Source organism: Ischnura elegans, chromosome 4 (assembly GCF_921293095.1).
Source record: "Ischnura elegans chromosome 4, ioIscEleg1.1, whole genome shotgun sequence".
NCBI classification, from domain to species: domain Eukaryota; kingdom Metazoa; phylum Arthropoda; class Insecta; order Odonata; family Coenagrionidae; genus Ischnura; species Ischnura elegans.
The window spans coordinates 136,885,218-136,909,540 of NC_060249.1; the positions used below are offsets into that span (position 1 = coordinate 136,885,218).

The 24,323-nt window shown below is 39.1% G+C and overlaps 1 protein-coding gene across 1 annotated transcript; it reads right to left on the reverse strand.

Annotated features, from left to right (window-relative positions):
• Positions 1 to 18,409: 18,409 nt before the first annotated feature.
• On the reverse strand, positions 18,410 to 23,302 carry LOC124158095. The gene is made up of 8 exons (XM_046533274.1): positions 22,685 to 23,302; positions 22,473 to 22,542; positions 22,223 to 22,342; positions 21,811 to 21,930; positions 21,253 to 21,520; positions 20,789 to 21,082; positions 20,293 to 20,521; positions 18,410 to 20,007 (listed from the first exon to the last, which is right to left on the reverse strand). Exons 1-8 carry the CDS (start codon positions 22,794 to 22,796, stop codon positions 19,232 to 19,234), a joined length of 1,989 nt encoding a protein of 662 aa, XP_046389230.1. The 5' UTR covers positions 22,797 to 23,302; the 3' UTR covers positions 18,410 to 19,231.
• Between the last annotated feature and the right edge of the window lie 1,021 nt (positions 23,303 to 24,323).

A 24,323-nucleotide genomic window follows, 5' to 3' on the forward strand; every position in this document is an offset into this window, starting at 1 on the left:
ACAGATTATGGATATTTTTAAAGTTTTAACGCCACTGAAATCGAGAAAACGGGGTCACAATAAGGGTAGTGATTTTCTCTGAAAATATATAATTATGTTTAATTTTAATAGCTGCACACCTAAATGAATATCTTATATTATTCATAAATTTTAAAATTTTTTGTAGTGCCTACATTATAAATCTTAAGTTGCTCATAAAACTACAAGGGATTTCATTATAAATTGTATTTACATGTTTGGAAACTATTGGTTAAATGAGATACAAATATACAAGAATTGAAGACGGAGAGGTGATATGCATGGAGTAGAGAAGGATCGTGGGAGTCCCAAACATAATGGTCGAGGAGATGAAACTTCAAGATGAGACATGGTGGAATGAGGCACTGTGAAGTGAGAGGGCATGAATGTAGCAAGAGGGAAAGGGATGCTGGAAGCACAGTCGGAGGAGTCAGCGGAGCGGAAAGAAGAGCAGAGCGTAGGATTCATCGATTGAATGATACGCCCAAATATAAATTGAAATGAATAGTTAAAGTGCTGGGGAGAGGACGTGCTTTTCAAAATGCTTCGTAATGAAAACCTGCCTTACCGGGTAGGTAGTTGTTAAAGTATTGATTATTCTTATCAATGTATTGCTTAAGAAAAATAAATGCATCTCTTGATTAAGTTCTTTTCTTGGTATGATTATAGCCAAGGAAGCCTCCTTTTCGTGCACAGAAAGAGCTTAGCAGAACTGGTAATAATTTATATCAAGTCATACATCAAGAGGTAACTCAACGAAATATTGATGCTACCACATTGGTTTTTAAAAGTATGCATCGAATTTAGCAGGAGGATTAAATAAAATCCGTTCTGTAATTCTTCCCTAAAGGAATCAGAACAGTGCATGAGAACTTAGAACTTTCACTACTACTGATGAATTTATTCCAGCCAATTTCAATTCCCACGGAAGAAAAAGAATATTGATCCTAGTAAAAATGTTAACCGCAGACGAAATTAAATTTGCCCAACACAGCGGGAGCATGCACAGAGGACGAGTTTCCTTAATTTAAAAGACTGAAGAGATATCGGCATGACATTTAGGCAGAAGAATTCAGTGAAGAGGACGCGCAGGAGAGGCCAAATTGGAAGATGGAATGGAAAAGGCCAAATGAAATTAAACACACTGCAATATCGCCATGCTAGTTCAACAGAGAATGTAAGATATGCGTACGCTACATAGGATGCACATTTTTTAATCAATTCCGCAGAAGAATGTCTTTCCGAATTTTTTTAAAGTTTCATAAATATAGCCATCTTATACAATCAAAAATATCTGCTGAAATGAAATGCGATTTCATAATGCTGAAATGATATTTATGCTAAATAAGAATCCAATGCTAACCTACTTTGAAAAAATTGGAGAATGAAAAATCCATTTAACAAACTATAACGGACTGCGAAAAGGCTGCAAATGTTTCGTTTCATTCCCGAGTGCACGGCAAAATATCAGCGTTCAATTTATCTTCTCTGAGTTAGAAAAATAGTCTTGGAAATAGAAAATTAAGCTCCATGAAAGTTACCCATGTTCCTAAAACTATTAACGGTAATGACCCCATTATGTACATATATAGAAAACTGAAAAATGGTGAATATCCTATTTAAAAATATTTCTAAATGTATCTAAAAATTACAAAAGTCGAAAATTAGCATATCAAATTCATTTACACTTGAAAAGAGAGACTTGCAAATCAAAAACATACCAATTTAAATGCATTGTACACCTACAGGAGCTGCCGGTGCTCTGATGACACCTAATAGACTAACAAGAATAGGAAAATTCATTGGGACAAAAAATTTCATACATAACCCCCCTGGTTTCTGTATGTATAGTGAAATAGCGTCATTCATTTGTGCGACACTCTCACTAGCACTATTTTGACTTCTTGCCTCTTCATTCTCTATATACCTCTTTAAAGCCATTATAATGGTCTTAAATTAATCCAAGAAATTCTATCACAGACCGCCCTTTCTCATTATCTGAATTTCCTCCCACCCAACTCCCTCCACCCACTTCCTCGCTCCCATCCTCAGATACTTTTCTCGATCTCCGAACCCATTCACTAACTTGGCTCAATCTGATCACTCAGATTACCTGTGGCATTACGTATTTACTCGGCTGCTAACGGACTGTTGCCATCACTTGGCTTTAGATTGAGATTTTGGTTTTTAATGTTGTTTTGTCATCGGGCCGCTTGAAATCGGCAATATCACTCCATGAAAGTGAAAATGACACCACTGCACAGAAATTCCGTTTTATTAATAAGTAGGTAAATATGTGGAAGAAATACGCTGCCCAGAAAGCCATTTAGGATGGAACGACCAGTGAAAACAAGTTCATCTACACCGTAAATCAATCACGGGATGTACGTAACTTAAATTCAAATGAAGGTTTCCTTAATAGGGTAATACATATTTCCCGTCAAAGGAGATGAAAGTCCTTCGATGATGACAGCGAATATTCCTGCGTGGTTTACGGACACTGCAGTTCATTACATTCATGATTTTTCAATATGCTCAGTAAACTGGGAATTATGAACACATTTGAATTGCATGTAGGGTTTTCAAAAATCTCTCTCCAAACAGGATAGTATCAAGGGTTGCGATTCCCGAGGAAAGCCAATGAAACTATGAGAATGGCGCGCTCTCTAAGATAATCTAATCATGAAAGCGATGAGTACTCTACTACTTCGAAAATCATCTAGCTACCAGTTACTCTCATCCTATAATTTTGCTACCATACGAAGGTAATTTAATCAACTGCCTTGGGTTCAAAAGCTGCGAATGGAAGACTTTAACTAAGTAAGGAAGTTTCTGCGGCCCATAAATTTGATTAAAGCAAATTGTACTTGCGTTGAAATACGTGCTCGGGAGAATGCGAAACCATTTTTCATCTAATCACCATAATCATCCAAAGAAAAGTTTAAGCCAAAACTTTAATCATTATTTCGGGAGTATTTTACTAAAGAAGATGTCTTGCAGATTATAAACTTTGGAAAACGCAATCAATTCGTTTAAGATGTCAAATGAATCAGTCATTTTTCGCAAAAGGGAAATGAACAAAATACTTGGAAAACATATTTTTTTGGGCTTGGATTTTAAGCATTGCCATAACATTATTACTATTCAGATGCCATTTTCTATGCATGGTGTTGTAACTCACAAAACTCAACTTGTTTCTGGCACTCCTTGTTACCCTATTTATCAAGAGAAAGAGCAAATAATTGTGATCAGCACTCCCCATGATTAGATGGTACGAGCCACTCAGTGTTTATCAGCAAACACCTGCAGCACCGGGAAAAATAAAACACTGTTATTTCTAGATTTAAGATCGGTAGTGAATCAAACTCGAGGTAGTCATAAAAATGAGTGGGTGTAACAATATTTGCTTCTAAATTTAAGCTGTGAATCAAAGAGTATTATAACATTTTAAGTATTATACTTACTCCCTTCACAGACATCAATGATAAATTGGCCATGTCTCGGTTGCAAAAGTAAATCAGACGGCACTGTTTATTCGAGAGAACTATTGCTTGTATCCATTACTTTTCCTTTATAGATGTTGCGCTTTGGCTAAGAATAATACCATTTCATGTTCTCTGCGTTCCATTCAATATATGAACTACGCATTCTATTCGATAGCCGGATAATGATATAATAAAATCTAAAACTTATTCGATATTAATAAGCATTCAGCGTGGAACGTGCAAAGTGAATTTTACGTCCTTTGTATTTAATTCCCTCTGTTCTTGGTAATTAACTCAAGAGGGTATCGAGGATGCATTGTGATAATTATACGGTGAAATCTTGTTACTTATGCTTAGTTATTGATTAAATTACTAACCTATTTCCATGTTCAATTACGCAAGTGAACGCAAAATTCCTGTCAAATGGTGGTAGTTCAAACCCATTTTCTCCTTCTCAGTTTAAGTTGTCGTGTTTGAATTTTATTCACGAGTGCACATAATTATTACCATAGTCAATTCTCTCCACGGGGCCACCGTGACGCGCCACTCTGAGAGTAAATCGAGTTCGACGTCCTTTCTGGGATCGTGTCCGAGGGAGAGCCATTCATTCCCAGAAGGGCCGACGACACATCTCCCAATCCCTCCCTCCGTTCGCCGATTCGACACTTGGTGTGACGTCAGCCCCAGTTAGCTAGTCAGTTTACCCAGCCTCGCCTCTTCTTGCTTAGCGAACCCGACGTGACTGCCGCAAACCATCAACGATTAAGAGTGTAGCATTCCTGAGCTCAAATAGAGGAGCGTGTGTATTCCCTGAGTAGCAACTAGGACTTGGCCTATGTAATGAAGATTCTCCACCGAGTTAAGCTTCACAACACCCCCAGCAAAAACATACAGAATAACTGAAACTGAAATCAAACATTATTCTAGGTGATTAAAAGCACTCATAAATATGACTCAAAAGCTATTAATAACTTTCTATATGCTTCAAAAGTGCTCGATTGCTTTATTGCTCAATAGATATCACAATAAACGTTAGATTGGACTCTAGAGGTACATAGGTGAGTGAGACTGGCATTTTATGTGTGACCCGAGTTTACTCCCGTACATTATAATCCCGATGGACTCACGGACGCCATATTATATACACACCTCCCGGCAGACACACAAATCTACATCCATTTACGAGCAGATGAACGATACTAAACCCTGCATTCCGAAACCATCTCATTTACCAATAACTTAATAATTAAAGATAGATTTAGCTTCGATCATTACTTCTTACACGCTTTATAAGTACATAGTTGTTAATTTCTTCAGTTTTTACAAAATATGCAGCGGAATTACTACACGCATATGGTTAATATATAATATATCCTTAAGTATACGCATTCAAGAAGGCTGATACCAAACGTTTAAGGATATCTCTTCTCTACTATGCGATTTTAATGGATAAAAGTTTCGTAAAAAAAATAAACAGTCTTACCACCATAAATAACATCCATCCCTGTTAAAAACTGAAGTAAGGGTAGACAGAATTTGAATAACTCAATCCTTATATTTTTAAGTCAATATTTTATTTTACCATCTAACGCCAACCTTGGCGGCATTTGTATGTAACTAACTAGATTTTAATGCAATCATCGCATCAACTCGATAATAAATAAAAAATATAGACGCAACTGCAGTTATGATTATTATGGTGAAACGAAAGTAGTATGAGTTTTTGATAAAACAACATTAATTTTCTAATAGTAATAAACAATGTTTCTACTCTTAGATAAAAAAGCCATAAGTATCTCTACATATAAATGATAATTTTAAAATGCAATTTACAGAAACATTTCACAGAGAGCCAATCTACTTCTGGCCGTCCGTCGGCAAAGAACAGCTGGAAAGATTTACTTCGAGAATGACATGCGCTTAGTATTTCGCACTAGCCTCCATTAAAACCTGGTGGTACCTTTCAGTTCATTCTTACATTTAAACTTACCTTTTTCCGGCTTATTTAATATCTTTTCATAGTTGTGCATCTATATACGTATGTGTAAAAATTGCATGATGCCGAAAAGTTCGCTGTTCTATAGCTATATTTCACGTTTAAAAACTGAGAATTTTCAGCTGCGGCAAAGAAACTGAATTTAAGGCGATGACACTCGGATTGTTTTATTTTCAAAATATTTCGCCCGATGTGCGAGAAATCTTCTAATTACCATAAATTTAGTGAAATATTTATTTAACATGAATCGTTGATGTAGGCCTAAGCTTTGGGAAGTTCGTTGGATGTATCGTACTTTTCATCCGGGTTCACTGCCACTCCAGCATGCGACTGTTCTCCCGGGCGTAGCTATTTATACTGCGCACCTTCCGCTGGACAAACACACCTCCAGACCCATCTTCCAGAAAATCAAACAAGGCGACTAGTATCTGAAGCTCTTATTCCGACCCCGTTCCCCGAGGATAGTGCTTCCCACGGACAACTCTGCCCTCCCGCTAACTAAACCCTAGCCCACTGACCGATGTTATCTCTCGCATCGATGGGCGGCCCAGTGGACAAACACTGCTCACACAAACTCAATAATTCCCCCCCTTTCGCACAACCACCCCGAGAGAGCAGCCCCGCTTTCGGGGCCCGGAAACGATTAAGACCGTCTTGCGGTACCTTTGGTCACCAATTAAATCCCGTAATTGTCTCCGGTCGGGATCTGACGTTAGTGGGAACAGAATGAGAATAGTGAGTGTTTCTCAGGTTGGGCAAAGATTTGTTAGAGACAAAAGCCGAGCAAATTTTGCGAAAAAGAATCTTCATCAGCGTTACTCACAAATTATCCCCACTGGCACCTGAAAAACAGTACAGCCGATTTTACGCAGATAGAAACGAAAATCCAGCAATTAATAAATGACATGATTGTTTCAGAAATAATAATCGTACACTCACGTCTTACTGGCGATATGAGTGGTTCAGTAATGCAAAGCAGCTTTCCGTATTAAATGAAGATATGGTGAATAAAAAAGATGCATAACAACCAAATAAATGCTCACGCTTAATGACCTGAAGAAAAGACATAAAAAAACTACACTAGGTAATACATGAAAAAAATATTTACACAAATTTTGTGTCACGTGTAAGAAAAAAGAGAGCATAAGATGATGCTTCATTTTAGATGATCAAGATTTGCCCTTTGGCTCAAGAAAAAAATGTCAATATTTTACCAAAAAGTTTTAATATTTTAAAAATATATTTCACCATGTCTACATAAGGTTGAGAATTTTTATGTAAGTATAATTAACAGAGAATGCATATTCCATATGATCCAAATATAATAAGAAAACGGTCCTCACACAAAGATCCAACTGGTTCATATGTTGAAGTCATCCCGAACCATTTAATTGCTAGGTGTGTTTGGACAATGTGTCCACAATGTGGGTCGGACATAGTTTCCCTTACACCCACACCTGATTTTAAATTCTAAAAGGGGTATCATCACTTACATAAGATGCTTCAAGGTCCTATTCGAGTCTTATCGTGAGAAGCAATTCTCCGCGGATGTAAACAATGAATCAAATCCAAATCCAATTCACAGATTGCTTCCACATGATCGTCGTCCTCTCCAATTCCTCAATTCACCCTTCCTCCCACAACTCCTCCCAATCTCGCAGAATACACACCCCCCCCCCTCCCCACTTGAAGTCCCTCCCCCATTCCTCGGGTCTCCATTGCGACCAGACCCTTCCCCCAACAATACCCACCCTAAACCTCATTCGCTTGGTTCCATCTCCTTTTACTTTCTCCGACATTCAGCTCCACCTCCACTGCACACACAGCAACAGACCGAAAGGCAGTCTCATTAGCTCCTTGCTTCTCGGGTAGGCTCCCTCCTCCTCACGACGAATCAATCTCTTAACGCAATTTTCCCTCCCATTCTATATCGCTAGCGAGTAATTCGCCTAAGGCAGGAGCTATAATTGAATTTATTGACGTACTTCTTATGCAGAAGTGTACAATCGCCCCCCGGAAATCTTATGTTAAACAGCTAATAAACAATTTTGTACACAGACATTTAAGTATACATTTCTATAATAAGTTGTAATGGGCCTGGGTAAAGGATATTGAAGTATTCAACAACGGATGGATTGGTTACTCTAAAACTGTACAAGATGATTTCCTCTCTAGAAACAATACATCTGACCAGAAAAATTGAAGCTATCTCTTTACGAGGTTTTCATTAGTTTGATAAAAATTAATGAATGCAAAGCACAAGCATGATAAGTGAGCGTGAGTAAAAGCCGTACACACGTAGGTACAGGGTATTTATTAAGTGGGGTTTGATTAACATTGGGTGGAAACCACTTGACACCTAAAGGATTTTTACCAGAAGAGTTGAGCTATGTATGCAAGTAGAAATTAATCAATAATTCATTTATCTTTTACATTGCATCTGGTTCTCTACAGATAAATAGCGCTCTAGCTCTCTACCGACATAATACATGGAGCCATGAGTCATTTAAGAATTCCGGATTACTTTATAAGCACAGAACGCGGGTTCAGAATGCTCAGCCAAAGAATCTCGACGGACCCAAATCGAACGGCTCGATTCTAACCTCATTCACGCTATCTACCTGCTTCACTTATGCCTTGCAAGTAGGAATAGAAACTTTCCAAGTACAAGAGATGGAAATATGATTCTCCCCTGACCCAGCTTCAATTCGTCGCGTGCCAATCCCTGTGGTATTTTCCCAGTTCCACTCCACACTCGGTATTCTCATCTCAATTTCTGACGCCTACTCACACGGGCACACAAACGCTCTGAGTTCCTCGGCACAATCCCCGCTTCTCCTCTCTGCAAACGGTCCGCCATTCCTGCCCCATCATGAGGCGAGAGGCGTCGATGCAACCCACGAGCAACCCCACCGAATCAACTCGTAGCCATTGCTCATCGCCAACATCCAACTGGTCAGATTTCTACTTCACTCACTCTTTAACCGACTCCAACCTCCACTCCAGTTAGTTTCTTTCCGTTCCAACCGCCCACACCCTCAGTTTCGAGTTGCCCATTTTTCTGCCTCCATTCCCTTCCCCAAATTCTATCTCCGCTCCTTTCTCGGTTACCCTCCCCGCCTCCTTCGCCCTCAACTCCCACATCTCCATATTTAATAACACGCGTGTCTTATTTTTCACCACGCTCATTCTATTCCCCCCTGGCCTTCCCGTTTCCCAATTTTCCCCCCGGTATCATTCTTCGACAGCTATTACCAGAATACTTCTACTCGAAGTCTTTCCCTATTTCCTCAGTTTTCTTTTTTCTCAATGTCTCCTTACCTTACCTGTGTTTTCCTCCCCTTATTCGGACTTTCGGATTCTCCTCTGTCTTTTCCTAATGCATATAAATGTGATGGTCTCATACAGTACGATGTCTTGTACCTGATGATGGCTCTGTGAGCCGAAAGGTATCGTGCGAATTAAAATTGTTGCGGAAAAGAGCAACTAAATTTTGTTTGAGTTGGTGAGAAATAGGGAGACTTCAGAGTATTGAGGCTGGAGGTGTGATAAATGATTGAACATTTCATACAATCAAATCAAGATTTCCATTCGGAAAAACGAGTATGACCTCATCTCACCTATGAGAACGAAAATTTTAGCCAAGTTGCATGAGGGGAAAAAAACTTTAAGCATACTCTCTTTCAATTTTTATTACACTAGCTCAATAATTTAATTGAAGCCGTCGCGAGTCGCCGGATAATTTTAATTGGTGAGGCTAGAGCTCAACCTCGGAGGCATTCATGCATTTAGGGTGAGGCAGAAAATGTCTAACCCTGAGTCGCCTCGCTCGTCAAGAGTTTTGCACTGAGAATCCGAGGACTTCGCCCGAGATTCGAACGCGAAATCCCAGGCCCAACACTCCATCCATAGTACCTCCACGTTTCTTATTCGATCTACTTTACACGATTGACTATATTTCCGCAATGGAAATGGTTTTAAATTTTACTACTACAACGCAAAACCACTGCAGAAGCCCCTTCGCAACTTCCGAGATCCAGTCCACTGCTCCACTTAATAGGTCACTATGCTCGACAAAATAATTTTATATTATCTTAAATTACATATGATCAGTAATATTTATATTGAATTGCCACCAAATGCGTTATGTACGATCTAAGATCATAAAAATCATAGCAAATTAACCTTAAATAAAATAAAATTAATACTTGCTGGTCAATAGATACCATCCTTGTCTCCAAGCGAAAGCGAATATAATCCTACATGCACTCCACGTTTTTCGTGTTTGATACCTGATGCATTACAATAAAACTTAGAGTAGGTAACTTCCCTATCAAGCATATTTAAAATAAAAAAAATATATACATATTTAAAATGATCAATAATTTGCGGGACCGCAGGCCTCTACTTTCTTAATATTTATTAAAACTTGTTTTTATAAACTAAAGTATATTTTAGATTTTAATAATTGCATGCTTATTATGGTATTACATCGACTAATCTTAGAGATTTACTAGCGTGGTAGCGTCACTAACCCCACTCGGTGACTGAACCTTGCAATTCTCACCACGACCTCCTCCTTAATGCCTTGGGTAAAAAAATCCTTCATTGAATTGAAAGGGTAGTGAAGCAAGGAGAAACAATTCTTCTTAATATAATTTAAATATTTGGATAAATTTCTGCAAGGAGGATATATTTTAACATATTTTAATGCTATTGGACATAGGTTGTGGGTTCTTGTGTTGGTGAACATAACTAAACTTTAAGCCCGATTCACGATAATAGCTCCTTTAATTAAATATGCCTAAGAATTTAAATTATTCGCTACGCATACTTCCGCAAACTTACTACTCTTCTTTCCAATTGATTATGAGAAGCTACTTGATCAATGGGCATAATTAACACTCGATAAAAAGGTTAACGCATTCTCTTGAATTGTTCAATTGTCTTCACTCGTGGGGGTAGTCCGTTTGATGCTATGCTCCTCTTGCGCCTTCCTCGTCCCAAGCATCGCTCCCTATCGCGTCCTTGCACGCCGGCGAAATCAACCCCATTCGCCCGCTTAGACCTTCCATTCCCCACCAAAACGCCCCTTTAAAGAAATCACCATCTCCCATCCCTCCCCTCTCAATCTCACCCCGCAATCTCCCTCGGCGCTCCGAGTGGTTACCTTCGTTAGCGGAGCAAACCGCCCTCCCGTCCCACCGCCACTCCCCAACAAACCCACGCGACTACCACTCCCATTCGTGAATTCGCTCTATTACCTCTGCCAGAGTTTACGTGGCACATCTCCACGACGCCTTTAACACTATTCACCCCTAAGACTTCCTCTTCAAGAGTGCGACAGAAATTTGAAATTAAAAGATTTTTTTTAGCATTGCTTCACCCGCTCACGCGCTCCGTGATTCGATCATAATGCGCTTGCACAAGGATATAGCTCACTCCTCTGTAAGCCACCGGATGTACAAACAATCAGGACAATCTTAATTAATACGGGCAATCTCCATCGCCCACTTGCGTTGCAACACTTTTTCTCGGAAATTGACGATATGTAACGAAAAAAATCATGATAAATAGGTGAAATAAACCAATTATATCATACGTAAACTTAAATTCTGATACGAAATATCAAAAACAAAAATTTAGGCTGTTGAATTATTTGAGGAAAATGAGCGAAAATCGAAGTTCCTCAAAGTGAGCTTCGGGATCCACTTGGAAGTCCAACACAAAAATATAAAGCCCGATTTCCATTTGAAAAGTTTTCATATACCCTGAAATCTTCTTACTACTCCTGGACAATCACAAACTCTATCTAGGTTATAGCGATCTAGACTAGAGACTCCACTTCTTGAAGCGAAGCCTTTCATGCATTTTCTCCAGTTTGAGCCGCAGAAAAAGCACGATAAAGCTTAACCTTCACTTTGCTTTCTGCTACTAACTTTTCATCCCATCAAAGACTCAATCCCTAATATCAAATGTACTTTGGCTATTTTTGGGATTTATAGATGAAATAGGTATTTGTTCGGGCTAGAGCATGGAATATGGAGAGGGAAAACAGTACGTTCTTCAATGAAAATTCTTAAGCATTTTAAAATGGCTAACATTTTTGGCCAACAATGACTAACAACAAAACAAGTACTTAGAACGTTACGTTACGAATTCCTTACCTCACAGGCAGATTTTATAGCTTTATTTTATTACTACTCAGAACAGAAAATCATTACTACCTAAATTCTACTTCATCTACTGCACAGAACTAAAACTTCTACATCTCATATTTTTACCATGCAAAACTGTAACTACCAAGCACACGAACTGATAGTATTTTACCGCACACTGCTTTTCAAAGGGAATGAGGAAGACGGACGTGACGGGTAAATTAACGCGAAATAACAGATTTCACGCGTCGATGAGCAGAACAATTAGCATTGAATGATGGTGATTTTACCCCAAAATATTTTTCAATGTATACGCCGCAATCATTAGCCATAGAAATCTGAATTAACAAAAAGAACACCCAGAATGCCAGCAGCAACCTTGTAGACGATTCACATCACATATAATGTTGGATTCTCTGAAAGAATTTTTTAAATTATTACACGCCAAAAAAGAAATTTAAATCAACCTAAAGGCATGAGTTCACGCAGTTGCGATTCTTGCATGAAAATTAGGAATATTAATTCCTGATATCGCACATAAACATGAAAAATATCTCACAGAACTATATGCGTCCGAATCATTCTTGACATAAATTACCAGTCTGCAATATTTAACTTCGCACACAAATGGTTTTTCATATTCTTATTTCCCTCCTACGCATATAAAAATCTCGGCATCAGAAAATCTTTAAATAAACCTTTAAACCTTTTAAAGAGAAATTTGAAAATTAATAAAGATGACATCCTTCGCTAAACCATGCCCTGAATCGTTCACTATCTCGAATATATCATCCATCATCTACTGGTCATCCACGCTGACACTATTCAAATTCAGTTGAATCGATGGATTTTGAAATGGCTGGATCAGTCCACGAGGTATAATTTTTGCTGAACAGTTAACCTGCAAGACCTATGGGTAACCACGGCTGTTTTTTGGTTCCATGAGTTGATATTAAATATAGTGACTTATTTATTAATGGGAAAGTTAGTATGTATCGCAGATGCTCAGAAAACTAGGGCTAACAATTACGCTGAATGGACTCGCTGTTATGGATTAACGGCTTCAATTTTTTTACCTCGAATAATTGCTCGAAAAGAAATGATACACCACTTTTTGGAGATATCCTCTTAGCTCATCATTACTTTTCGAAAGATTCCGTTCGCCTCTCCTTGCTTCTGCTACCTTTCCGCCTTACTCTTCGCAAAACATGCCCCATCACGAAGACATAATTAATACCACACCCCTCTATGAATAGCTGATCTGGAATAAATACCCCTGGGCTCCCTCTGTTCCTCGTTCAGCTGCAGTTAGTGCTCAGCGAGATACGAATCTCAGAAAACATCCCCCCCCTGCGTACCCCTCCCGTTTTTAGGGCAAGCTGACTGGAATGTCCCCCTTCCAACACCTCCTACCTCTTTAATCTCTTCCGAAAAGTTCTTCAGATTATCTCTCCACCACCAAACCACCCTTAGCATTTGCAGCTTCGCAATCCTCGGTAAGTTCGTCACCCTTCGACGTTCCGGCATGGAAAGAGGATAAGAGGAATCGCTTCCCTTCGCTATACCAAAACCTACCCCTTCTCTCCTCCCTGACACACTCAGAAACCATCATCGCAAAGCCGCTGCACTTCCCTCCTCTTCGCCCTCTTCTTCCCAAATACATCTCACGACTTTTAATCCCCCAAACTGTTCACCGCTTATCTCCTAACACCGTATTTTCATAACCCCAAAAGTTTTCTGTTTCCCAAGCAACCCCATAAGCATCAATTCTTGCGGCTAAAGGCTAAGGCTATAGGGTAAGGCTATAAGGCTTAGGCTATGGCAAAAATAGTAAGAACAGTCTTCTTCATTTTTGTAGCAAGAATTGAGGATTTTTCCGGAGAGGAGATGATTTTTATGATAACCCACTATTTTTTACAAAACATAACACTCAATAACGATTCAAAGAAGTCATATTCCAAAAAAATTTGGTTTGGATTCGAACAAATTTCGGTTTCATTAGTCAAAATAATATATCTGATTTAAAAAGTAGATTTTATTCATTCACGTTAACAAATTCAAATTCGAACCCAGTAGCGTCAAAAATTCTGCAACTTTGTATCCTCCTTATTATCACACAATTATCGTACAATACTTCCTTCCCACTCACACATTTCCCCTTTCCAAATTTCTCAATGGGCCAAAGTTTTTCAAGTGAGATAAAGCTGCACTTCTGGCGTGGAGTTTTAAAAATATTCTAGGTAAAGGATTTATCAATTAGCCGACGAATTGGCAGAAAATAGTGGAGAAATTAATTGAATAAATGCGGTATATCTTTATTGCTCTGCATTCTCCTGAGAAAGCTTAAAACATGTAAAATATTTACTATCGAGAGATGTGAAAGAGAAGAAATACGTAGGAGTGAAAAGATTAGCGGATAGGAGAACTGAGTGGAGAGCTGCGTCAAACCAATCCTAGGATTGTTGACCAGTGATGATGATCAAGATATATTGGACGTACGAAGCCACTTTATGGAGGAGAATTGGAAGCTACTCTGCAAAAGATCCCTTGCATGACGCACTCATTCTTTACTGCTTAAAAAACGCTGGTAATAATCTTTTCAACAGCCGATTTTAATGACCAGGGTAACAGATTTCAATCTACTTTCGACCCAAAACACTCTTCCGTTCCGCAATTCACTGGAATAAATTAGAAGGCCGTGGCATTGATAGGAGCTCTTTACAGATTCACTAGTGTCACTGATAGCATTTCCCTGAAAACTGTATTCACTGGCTGTGGTCTCCCAATTTTCAAATACTGCTCTCTCATTCACTCCACTGCCTGTCCCTTCAACTAGAAAATTCTAGAACCCGAATCCTAATGTTGATTTCACTTCAACAGTCCTACACGGCGTTCCGCACCTGCGTAGTTATTATCTCTATAACACAATATCTGTCCTTTCACTGGTCCAGTGAGCCAACCATTCGAATATTTATGATCTTTCTTTCATTTTAATTGCCATGTAGGGTAAAGTAATTACCGATTCTTTGAAATACTCCCACACTTTTAGCTTCACATCAGCACCCCTGGCTTCTGTTACAACCAACTACTACCACAATCTTAATTCCATCATCTCCTCTCCCAGAGACGACTTATTTTTAAAGATTTGCTGCTTTTTTCAGCACCATTTCGAGTCTGCCTCTCCTTCCCTGTTTCTCTCCATGCTCTTCCGAACATCATTCAAAGTCCGCTCCAAACACTATGCACCCGATCCTTAATTTTTTCATTCCTTTTTTTTGTTTACGTTAATTAATGCTGCCCATTTTAACTTTTATATTTAATGTACATGCCCAAGAGCTGTTTTTGAACAATTAAATAAATTATTGAGCATCAGAATTTTTCATTGTGTAAAAGCCGTTTCATAAGTATGGGCAACCTGCGACAGGGAGAAACGCAGCGTTCGAGGAGGAAAGCAACACCATGCATGAGTCTTCGTAACTAAGGGCTGGAAAAACAAAGTAATTGCAAGCGATGGTTACTTAAAGTAGACAGCGTACTCTTAATCTATGCTATTTGAAATCAGGAACACCGTTAAGACGCTGTACGCATGGAAATAAAATACGAAATGAAAATTGAAATTATTTTTTTAAGACATAACATACCCGTCATGAGGTCATTATTAATGTGATTAAAATTATATGGCTGCGAAAAATTCATCGGTGATTGATAGACGAGGTAGAAATATCATAATGAGGGCGATGACCGAACTGGAAGAGAGAGAAAACGAAAACATAAAATCGTTTCCACCTAGATTTGGTGGAATTGCGTTGTATCCATGATGAAAGAACACAAATGGTAATGTCCACACCTTTTTTATTCCGAAACTCAATAAACCGACCATGGGTTTAAAACATTGTGTCATTTCCATGGTGACCTTGAAACCATAGTCGGTTGTTGAGTTTTGAAATTAAAAAGTGTGGAAATTATCATTTGTGTTCTTTTATCATGGATAAAATGAAAATGTTTACCAAATATAGCAGATGGAAACTAATTGAAAGTTTTAGCAAAATTTTAATCAGATTAACGTAATATAATATGCACATCCAAATAGACTTTTCAAAGACCTATATGACACGTATTAAGACAGAGATCAAGGAGACTATGCATGTTAAAAAGTTTTCTCGAGCCTAATTTCCTCCCTTTGAAAGATACGAAGTATTCTCAAAACCAGCTCCGGTACCCGCATTAGGCAAGATACCCATTCTTAAGAAGTTAATTAATAAAAATGAGGGCCTCATAGTTAATAATATCAAAATTTCAAAACGATGATAGGTGGAAAGATAATTCACTTCACTTCAATGCTTCAAGTTCTAATGAAAGTGCAGCAAATGGATGACTAAACTGTAAAAAGTAGCCAACGTATTGACATTTTTTAATTAAAGATTTTAGGTAGCACTTTTATTCAAATATGTCGAACTTCCACCACATAACTCAATTCACCATCTGTTGAACTTATGTTGACAATTCTCCATTTTGAATGTCTAACGCTCTAATCAGCCAAGCAATCCTAACAGGAGTCGTATTTGCTCCATCCCACTTCACTGACGCTGATCTTTCCGTCCCCAATTGCTGATTTTCCTTAATCCTCAAGTCTAAGTCCAGCCTCCGAAATCCTCGTTTGGTGAGAGAACCCGATCCCAAAGATTCATCCCACAAGATCCTAGCTCATCCACCCTCCACCCCACCTCTTCTTTAACGAAAAGCATCCGAGTTCTCTATCCTCTCATATACTCGCTGCGACCCTCACCAGTCTTCTCCCAAACATTTGCCTTTATCTCATCCCTTATTCCATTTTCCCACCCATGCAAAACTATATAAATAAGCGCCACTTTCTGACAAGGCCGACGTCTGCCTCTCCTTTGCATATGGGTCTAACGGTTAATAACTTGAATTCACTTAAAATGATTTTCTAGTAATACTCCAAAGTATTTGTTACACAGGTAATAACCTTTTCCCAAAATGAATAAAATATAAAACCCAAAAGGGATAAAATATAAATAAAACAATAGGGAATTATTTGGAATGGAATAGAATAGTTATGGAATACGAATGAAAAACGAAGCCATATTCAGGATACCTCAATCGCACAACTAAACCGTAGAAACAAGTGCTCTCTTTTCAGCGAACGGTTCGTGTCCCAATCGAAACGCTCTGAAGAATCTAGAGAGGTGGTAAGAGCGAATGAAGTAGATGAACCCCTTCAGACGCTAAATTGAAAGTAATGGCAAGGCGGGAAATGGGAGTGGACATTTTATGATGGGAACATCTCATTTATGAATCAAAATATAAATATAAATAAGAAAATATGGTCCACTAGAGGACAATGTGGAGTCCTTCATTGCAGAAACCTTAACGTTGAAGCAATTCTTTGAAGGGAAGGGAACCTATTAAAATAGAAACACCTGCCTTCAACACCGACCTTTACTCAGGCAGTGACTAATTTGGACCATTTCTTAGGGAGCTATGGAGTGATAACCCGTACTGCTCACGGTTATTGTGTTGCATTATATGAATGCTGTGCTCTTTGGTTATCACGATTCAGTTTCTGTAACCATAAAACTTAATTTTTTTAAATCCTAACACCAAAGACTAATATTGACTAGCTTAAAACGATTCATTCAAGTAATGGCAGTCCCAAAATATAAAGCTGTTTCCTTTGCAGTACCTAATTCTCCCCTCTGTTTTGGTTTTCCGCAATGTAGACTTTTTTGAAAGGAATTTTTCTTGCTTAGCACTACTCAGATCCAAAAGTCAATATGATATTGACCTGACGACACGATCTCCTTCTTCTCTCTTCTTTACCTGGCCTTAACTCTCATCCTAACGATGCAGTCATCTTTTCAAAGGTTTTCTTTCTCCTCTAAGGGGGTTGACCGCGATTTGAAATTACGTTTTTAACGGTTTTTATAACGCAAGGAGCCACCGCTTGTGTCGCCTCTGTCGAAAGTGGAAGGGGGTTTTGGAGCTGGAGGGGAAGGATGAATTTGGAGGATGGGAGCAGTGAGAAGGCCCTCCCGCCACGAGAAAAAAATATGAGGTAACATGAGAGCAATAGGATTAGATTTCTTTTGGAGCATCAAATTTCCTCCCACCACTCCCCAGTAGAAGACATTCAGTGACTGCTCGCTTCGATGTCCCCCCTTATCAAAAGTCAGGCTGCTAATATGAGTCACCTAGTGGGCATTAGGGCGATAAACAATAACTTATCGCAGTTATTGTTGCACCTCAATAAATGTAGAAGATCAAATAAATGCACAAAATCTAAAAAAGAATGAGTCCAAACACGACGTATTTTTGACCATATTTAAAGAAGTAAGGCGTTTTAATAAGAAGACCGTCGCTTTCGCCGTAACTTTACGTATTGAATCATTCCTAAAGTTGAAACTCTAAAGTGATTGAAGACGATATGTATTTGGCTGCGTTTTTACAGCACTTGAAGACTAATGTGCTGTAGTAACGGGAATAGCTCACTTAGAAACATTTTCTCCTTTTCTCATTTACAGCCAATTGAATATAGGTCCCCGAGCCATTTTTTGTTTAGTACTATGAAGATGCATTGAAAAAAATTACGCTAACTCCGTAAAATCAATCTTTTATTGCTAATAGCATACTGAAATGGGGAAATCACTGGATTGAGTTACATCAATGCACATGAAATTCTATTGGGGTTGTTAATGTGGATACATAGCTGCAATGTAATTAAACACGAGAAAATTTTAGTACATGGTGTCGCCTTTTATTTAGCGGAAATCATAAAAATCTGCTCGTACATCATTACATTACTTAATCATTAATCTTTTAGGATACCTAGGATGTATTATTTCTCTAAGTAGGTGGTCCATGTAGAAATCTTTCAATTTTTCTTCCATATTGTGAGTCCAGAAAGCATCATCTTTATTAATTTTCTCAAAAAGCATTCCGTGAGGGCTCCAGATCAGGAAAATGCAATATTTTTTTTTACTATGTGCAACTGACCTTGCACTTGATAATAATAGCAGCTATTTCTTTTTAGTGAGAGCTCTCCTTCAATCAATTCACAATATTGGATTATTTTCTTCTCGATAGCTTCTCTCGGGGACATATTTCTACAAGAATAAGGGCATTTCACCTCTAATATTCCTTCTCCATTCTGCAATATTCCATCAGGTGATGCGGCGAGGAAAGGAAGTTTCTCGTCTACAATGAGGCCTGATGGATTAACTCTTTCACCATTCTTGCGTGCGAAGTCAGCCACAGCCTTTGCTTCGCTTACCTCCCCGTACTCGGTCACTTTGTTTCCTTTAAAGGCTGGGTAAAGCAAACTTTTCACTGTATTTGCGCGAGGCGTTTTGGGGCGTAATTTACACACACGTCCGAAATTTGAGGCAGTTAGCCTCTTCAACCGTTCCGCAACCCAAATATCGCATCGTCGCTGCTCGCGGGTACTTTCCTCTAATGTCTTTCTTGCGGCGTTGTTTAGGCTCAACGACTTAAGAAACTCTTCTCCTGGTCTACCTCTAAATTCTCGTCATCTTCAATTGGAGAACTTTTGTCCACTAGGCCGTAATGTTCATCTGGACCTGCAACTCTGAATTTTTACTCCTGTTAGGTGGCATTTCCAATCGCCGCTTACACCTAATTTCCGATCCTCTGCTTCGACTTACGGCAAATCTTTTTGTAAAATAACCCGGACTCTTATCCGTAATTTTCTTGTGTATCACGGAATGAATATTAGGCCCAACGTTGCAAGCCGTAGCCGCAACCTCACACCGTAACTGATATGCTCCTCTTAGGGCGAAATTGACCCTTTTTCCTCCTATGTACTTTGCCACATAGGCGTTGTAAGTTTCTGCATAATTATTTGTTACGTTCATAATAAGGCTAGGAGAATGGCGGACGAGGAGGGTATTTGCTGCCATTAATTCATCCCAAATTCTTTTTTCCTTCAGCTCGGGAACTAAGTTCATTTCCCCTTCCTTTGCACCCTTGCAGAAGTATTCTGCGCATCCGGAATGGTCGCCAAAAACATGGCATGGGCCATTTTTTAAATCTTTTTCCAAGTTTTTTACTGATTCTGGTGATTTTTCATTGGAACGAAAAAAAATAGCTGAAGTTACAGCGGTCCTTAGGCGCATTAACCTATCGCCTACTCTCTTCCGTAGTAATGGTGGTATACGCCCAAATTCATTTTTGGTCTTTTTTATAATAACACGAATCCTATTGCAGTAGTTTCTCAGCAAATGATTTACACATTCAATTTTCTGAACGGGGAAATCAATTCCATAAGGAAGATTGATTGCTAACTTCTTCGTAATGCTGCTGTCTCCATCGCCTGAAAGGAAAATACCAATTAATTTAGGGATAAGGAAGAAGAGCTAGTAATTTATAAAAACATAAGTACAAATTCGGGAAGGAAAACGAAAATAAAGGAATGAAAAACCATGATCATTAATAAAATGGGCATAGGAATCTTTGGGAAATAAAAAGTAAGCGAAGCGAAATGGATACGAAGCATATAGGTAGAGCTCGTGGATTCAATGCTTGATTAAAAATGCAATAACGCCGCTTATAAGGCATAACTCGTTATTTGTCAAATTGAAATAGGGATTATTATTACCTATGAGTCGGTGGTACTTCAAATTATGCATCTCGATGCTTTTTTTAAATCCCTCCACTATAATATCTGACTCCATTGCCGTAGATGACGATGCCCAGTTTTTGAAACAAAGGTGCTCTTTTGGCTGGTTGCTCCTGCCACTGGAGGCTGCCTTGGCACATATAGAACAATATTTGTTCCTTACACCAATGAATAATACTTTCTTTGTCCTGTAACCAACAATGCATGCCTGGAAAAGTTAAAAAATATATATATTTTCACTCTACCGTGATATGCCACTGCATTTTAAAGCTTAAACTAGTCACTTGGGGCATCATAAAAACTCTTCCTCTCGTCCAACCATAATTTTGCACTAATATATACTTTGTCAATTATATATTTTCTAATAAAGTTCCCGATACTCTAAACAGTTTAACAATGCATATGAGTAAAAGTCTGCGTGTTTTAAATGAATATACATGAAAATAATTAAATGATGGTATAGCGTTTTACTAACCACGCCAGACAAGGAATTATAGTTGGTCTTGTAGGATCTTCTCCCCCATGAACCATCTGCTACTACTGTAATTAGCGGGACACCATTTTTATCAATCTCTCCAGCCTGAATAGCAAGCTCTGCCTCTTGCTCCGAGGCCTTTTTCATCAAGTCCCATGCAACATCATGGACTGCGGATGAAATTATTTGTTGAGTCTTTTGGTACGTTGAGTTGGACATACATGGCATATCAAGCACGGCACTCATTTCTGCCATTTGAGAGTAGCCTTGCCCAATACATATCGTGCTGGTGACCTAAAATTTAGGTAAAGATATTAACAATTTCAAGAATATATTCTATAATAGGGTTAAATGTTCTATATTCAAGTTCCATGTTCTAGGACATGCGGCCTTTCTTTCACCCTGCCCTTTCTATTCTTCACCCCCCCCCCATATTTAAATCAATGCTATGGATTACCACTTACCATGGCTTGATTGATCGGCAGTTTCTCTCTGTTTGGATTTTCATTGGATAGAGTCTTTTCTATCCCACATATTTTGCATTTAAAACGAAATGAGCTAAAATATCCATTTCGTCTTTCGTCCAGGATCTCCATGTCTGACACGGTGCAACCAAATGGTTTATGATTTCCCATTTCTTTTAGAGATTGAAATAGATACTCGATGTCGAAAATTCTTCTTCCTTTGGGCTGGTAACAAGACTTGTCGGCATTGGGCGATAAAAAAGTGGTTCTGAAAAGACGAGAGCATGGGTATTTAGAGTTATCAGTTGATGCCAATAGTTTACGAAGGTAACAGCTCATTTATTTTCATCCAAGGTTTATGGACTAATCAAGAAAATTAATGATTTGCAGAAACAATGGAGGAACGGAAGTTTAAAGGAAATCCGGTGCAAAAATGGAATTAAAAATCAATGCCAAAACCGGATGGAATGCACTGCCGAGTTTGCAGCATAGAAAGAGAGAGAGAACTTCGCTTCAATCGGCAAGAAAATGCTTTGCAAAATAAAAGTTGCCATCTACCTTGCAGGACTTCGGGTTTCGTCCTTCTCGCCCGTGACTTCATCATTTGAAGGGGTTTCCGCCTCATTTTTTGTGGATTTCTCCGGCCAATGGCTGCATCCGGGCTCAGCATTTGCATCCCTGGAGTGAATAATTAAATATTATGAGTTTAATGGAAAATAATAGAAATGGAAACGTCTAAGTAATATATTTCAAATGTGTTGCAAACAAGATGTTCGACCAAGTCCGAGCAATCCTTTACAAAATCAAGAAGCGGAAGTTGGAATCCAGTGGAAAAATTGCATTCAAAAGCAATGTAATGATCACGTGGAATGAACAACCAAGTTTTCAGTATAGAAAGAGAGAGAACAAAGAACTAAAACTTCGCTTAAATAAGTAAGAAAATGCTTTGCAAAATATAAATGCCATCTACCTTGCAGGACTTTGAGTTTCGTCCTTCTCGCCTGTGGCTTCATCATTCGAAGGGGTTTCCGCCACATCTTGATTGAATTTCTCCTGCAAATGATTGCATCCGGGCTCAGCATATGCATCCCTAGAGTGAATTATTAAATATAGTGAGTTTTTAACAAAATGCTGGAAAATATGAGTTACGAAGATGAAATATACATTTGTGACGATGGCACAAACAAGGCACGAGAAAGTAGAAAATTTATTCACCTTACCTTTCTTTTTCGGTATTTTTTTTGCCCGTTGAGTCTGCTTTCGATGCTTGAAACTCCTTTTCAAGCTCTTCTGTAACAAATTTAAAAATATAAAATATATGTGCCTCGCCGATTAAATCGTTTAAACAGCGCGCTTAGAATCCGTGTTGAGATTTGACATTTCATCGTACGCAATGTACATATCAGAAGAACACATAACACTGGATACGTACCTTGCTTCGATGTTTTCCTCCGAGTAAGATTCTGCACATTGTAGACTCTTTTCTTTTTCACGTATCCTCTACGATATCTTGTTTTTCTGTAATGCTTCTTACATTCCTCCATATTACCGTCCTTCCCACACGCTGGAGATCACGGGCACGAACACTGTTCCTCGATAGCTCTCACCGAAAAACTAAAAGCGACCCGCCTCTGAAAAAGTGTTCCAGTGATTCCGCCGACTGTTGCACACGGCCCCCTTGGCTTGAGAAACAAAATACAAAGCTAATAATGTTTGCGAAGGCTGGTGAAAGGCTGACGTTCAGTGGGCGCAGACGATACTTGATACCTGGGGAGAGAGGTTTTCCCCCACCTCCCAGCCTTCGGGCGCTCTGTCTTGGGAGGCGAGAGAATAAGGTGGACTGGGGAGTGGAGGGGAAAGACACGGGAGATAAAGGCTAGTCAAGATTCTTATCGAGCGTAGAACGAAAAATGCCGTGCATGGCCTCATGATTATTGAATTTGTAGCTTTTCGTCAGTAACTGAGTACATGATGGTACTTTCTTATGGTATTATTATTATAGTATTCTACCGATTAAGGTAGGTTTCCATGGAGTACGCAAGAAGTGATATGGGAGCCTCCCTTTCCTTCCAGCACTGCCTTCTTTAACTCACAGTAAGGCCTACTCTCTTTCAATCTATCTAGAAACCATATTCTTTTCCTTCCCCTCCCTCGTTTCCCTAACATTCTACCCTCTAACACCATTTTCAACATCCCCTCACCGCTAAGCACTAACTCCATCCATATCTTCTGTCTCCTCCGTATCTCTTCTAAAAGCTGTCTCTCCTCGCCAACCATATCCAGCACTTCGTCATTCCTTTTCCTCTCCGTCCATTTCACCCTCTCCATTCTTCTCCATACCCACATCTCGAATGCCTCCAATCTTCTCTCGTCTTCCTTCCTCAGTGTCCACGTTTCCGCACCGTAGAGAGCTACACTCCAGATCAAACTCTTCACTAACCTTTTCTTTAAACTCTTACATAACGATCCTCTTAGAAGCTCCTTCCTGTTCATGAACGCCTCCTTCGCTAATGCAATTCTCTTCCTGATGTCCTTACTACTGTATCCGTTTTCCTCTAACTTACTGCCTAAATACTTGAATTGTTCAACCTGCTCAAGTTTTTCATCACCCACCTTTATCTTGAGTCTCACATTCCTCGCTCGTGATGCTTTACAAAACCGCATAACCTTAGTTTTCTTGTGATTAATCCTCATCCCATACTCCACGCAGCGCTCGTATAACGCATCCACTAGAGCCTGAAGCCCCCTCGCTGACTGGCTAATCAGCGCCTGATCATCCGCGAATCTCACTGATTTGAACATCATTCCTCCCACTTTTATTCCAGCTTCTAACTCATCCCACGCTTCCCTTACCATCTCCTCAGCGTACACGTTAAAGAGCAGCGGCGATAGAGGACAGCCTTGCCTCACACCTCGGCCAATGCTTGCCCACCCAGATTCTCCGTCCGCTACCCTCACCTGTGCAGTCTGGGCCATATACAGATTACGAATCAGTCGTCTATCCCTCCAATCTACACCTATTCTCTTCAGAATATCCATCAACTTTACCCAGTTCACCCTATCAAACGCTT

Bases quoted from the DNA above. Each gene is read 5' to 3' on its own strand.
- LOC124158095 (XM_046533274.1), bottom strand. From the start codon at position 22,796: ATGGAGGAATGTAAGAAGCATTACAGAAAAACAAGATATCGTAGAGGA. The intron at 22,543-22,684 runs GTACGTATCCAG...AATTTGTTACAG, and splicing joins GAGGAAAACATCGAAGCAAG to AAGAGCTTGAAAAGGAGTTT. The intron at 21,931-22,222 runs GTAGATGGCATT...TATTCACTCCAG, and splicing joins GAAACTCAAAGTCCTGCAAG to GGATGCAAATGCTGAGCCCG.